Raw genomic sequence first — 1,607 nt, 5'->3', positions numbered from 1 at the left:
AGGCGAGCAGCAGCAGCAGCAGCAGCAGCAGCAGCAGCAGCAGCAGCAGCAACAGGATGAGGAGGAGAACGAGGAGGCGGAAAGGAAAGGACAATGGAAGACAAGGACAAAGAGGAGCAGCAGGAGCAGCAGGAGCAGGAGCAGGAGAAGGAGAAGGAGAAGGAGCAGGAGCAGCAGCAGGAGCAGGTGGAGCAGGAGGAGCGGTACCTCCATCGCATTCTGGTAAATGGAGTTGCAGCAGACTTCTCCCATGCCCGAAGACGCGACGTGAATCCCCCTCCCCTCCCCGTGATGGAAACGATTGGCCGCGACCACAGGGCTCCCCTCGCTCCTGATCTTGATGCCGCTGCCCTTGTTGCGCAGCACGCTATTGCCCTGGATGGTTCCTCGGCCTGTAGCACGAGGGTCATGGGGAGGAAGAGGAAAGAGAGAGGAGGAGGAAGGAGAGGAGGAAGAAGGAGAGGAGGAAGAAATAAGAGGCAATGTGCTGGAGGAAGGTAAGACCGCGGTTAGGAGGGAGGGAGGGAGGGCGAGGGAGAAGGAGAAGGGACCAAGGCAATGGGAAAGTTAGGGGGAGAGGTGATGGAGGAAGGAAGGGAGGGAGGTGGGGAAGGAGAAAAGAGGCAGGAAGAACGAGCAAGGAGCAAAGAGGAAAGAGGTAGCATGGAGGATCGGCAACCTCCGTCGCACACGAGGATGCCATGTTTGAGGCCGTTGAAGATTGTGTTGCGCTGTATGATGGGGTCCGACGGCCCTTCGATCCTAACGCCTTGCTTCCTGTTGGAGTGAATCTGGTTCGACTCGACGTTCCCTTTCCCTCCTGCTCCCGAATCTCAGCATGCAGAAGACAGAGCAGCAGGAGCAGGAGCACAAGCAGGAGCAGCAGAAGGAGCAAGAGGAGGAAGAGGAAAAGGAGAAGGGGAGGAGAGGAGAGAGAGGAGGGGGAGGGGGAGGGGGAGGGAGGAGGAGGAGGAGGAGCAGCAGCAGCAGCAGCAGGAACCTTGCGTGAAGAAAATGCCATGCTGGCAATTATCGCGGATGAGATTCCTAGAGATGTTGGGGGAGGAATTGAGCATGACGCAAATGCCGCTCATGCCGTTGCAGGCGACCTCATTGTCCTACGATCATCGTAAGAACGAGAAAACGATTGGGGAAGGGAGAGGGGAAACGGATATGAGGAGTGAGGACGAGAACGAGGAACGATGAGGATGAGGATGAGGATAGGGGGCGACGGGCAAGGAGCAGGAGCAGCAGGAGAAGCAGAGGAGCAGGAGCAGGAGCAGCAGCAGGAGCAGCAGCAGGAGCAGCAGCAGCAGCAGCAGCAGGAGGCAGAGGGACCTGGAGGAGACCGGAAGCACCGTTGTAGATGAGGAACCCCATGTGAATGTTCCGCATGACGAGGTTGCGAGAGAGGTAGGCAGACGCGTCGTCTCTGATCTCAAAGCCGCACTGGCCATTCAGCTGCACGACGTTTCCTTCAAAGTGACCTGGGCTGGGTCAGAGAGAGGAGGGAGGCAAGTAGGGAAGGAGGGAAGGAGCAGGGAGCAGGGAGCGAGGGGGTTTGTAGTACGGTGTTTTTTGGTATGTTTTCTGTGTGTTTTTTTTTT

The 1,607-nt window shown here is 57.6% G+C and overlaps 1 protein-coding gene across 1 annotated transcript in view; it reads right to left on the bottom strand.

Moving 5' to 3' along the window:
- The window catches only part of GUITHDRAFT_102405 (hypothetical protein), a gene marked incomplete at both ends in the record, with an annotated part of 3,467 nt that extends 2,010 nt beyond the window's left edge, over positions 1 to 1,457 (bottom strand). Inside the window, 4 exons of the mRNA XM_005838719.1 lie at positions 208 to 392; positions 680 to 820; positions 1,001 to 1,118; positions 1,359 to 1,457. Coding sequence (XP_005838776.1) covers positions 208 to 392; positions 680 to 820; positions 1,001 to 1,118; positions 1,359 to 1,457 — 543 coding nt within the window. The remainder of the gene's footprint in view (positions 1 to 207; positions 393 to 679; positions 821 to 1,000; positions 1,119 to 1,358) is intronic.
- Between the last annotated feature and the right edge of the window lie 150 nt (positions 1,458 to 1,607).

This window comes from Guillardia theta (assembly GCF_000315625.1).
Source record: "Guillardia theta CCMP2712 unplaced genomic scaffold GUITHscaffold_10, whole genome shotgun sequence".
Classification (NCBI taxonomy): Eukaryota; class Cryptophyceae; order Pyrenomonadales; family Geminigeraceae; genus Guillardia; species Guillardia theta.
This window is presented reverse-complemented; position numbering and strand designations above follow the sequence as displayed.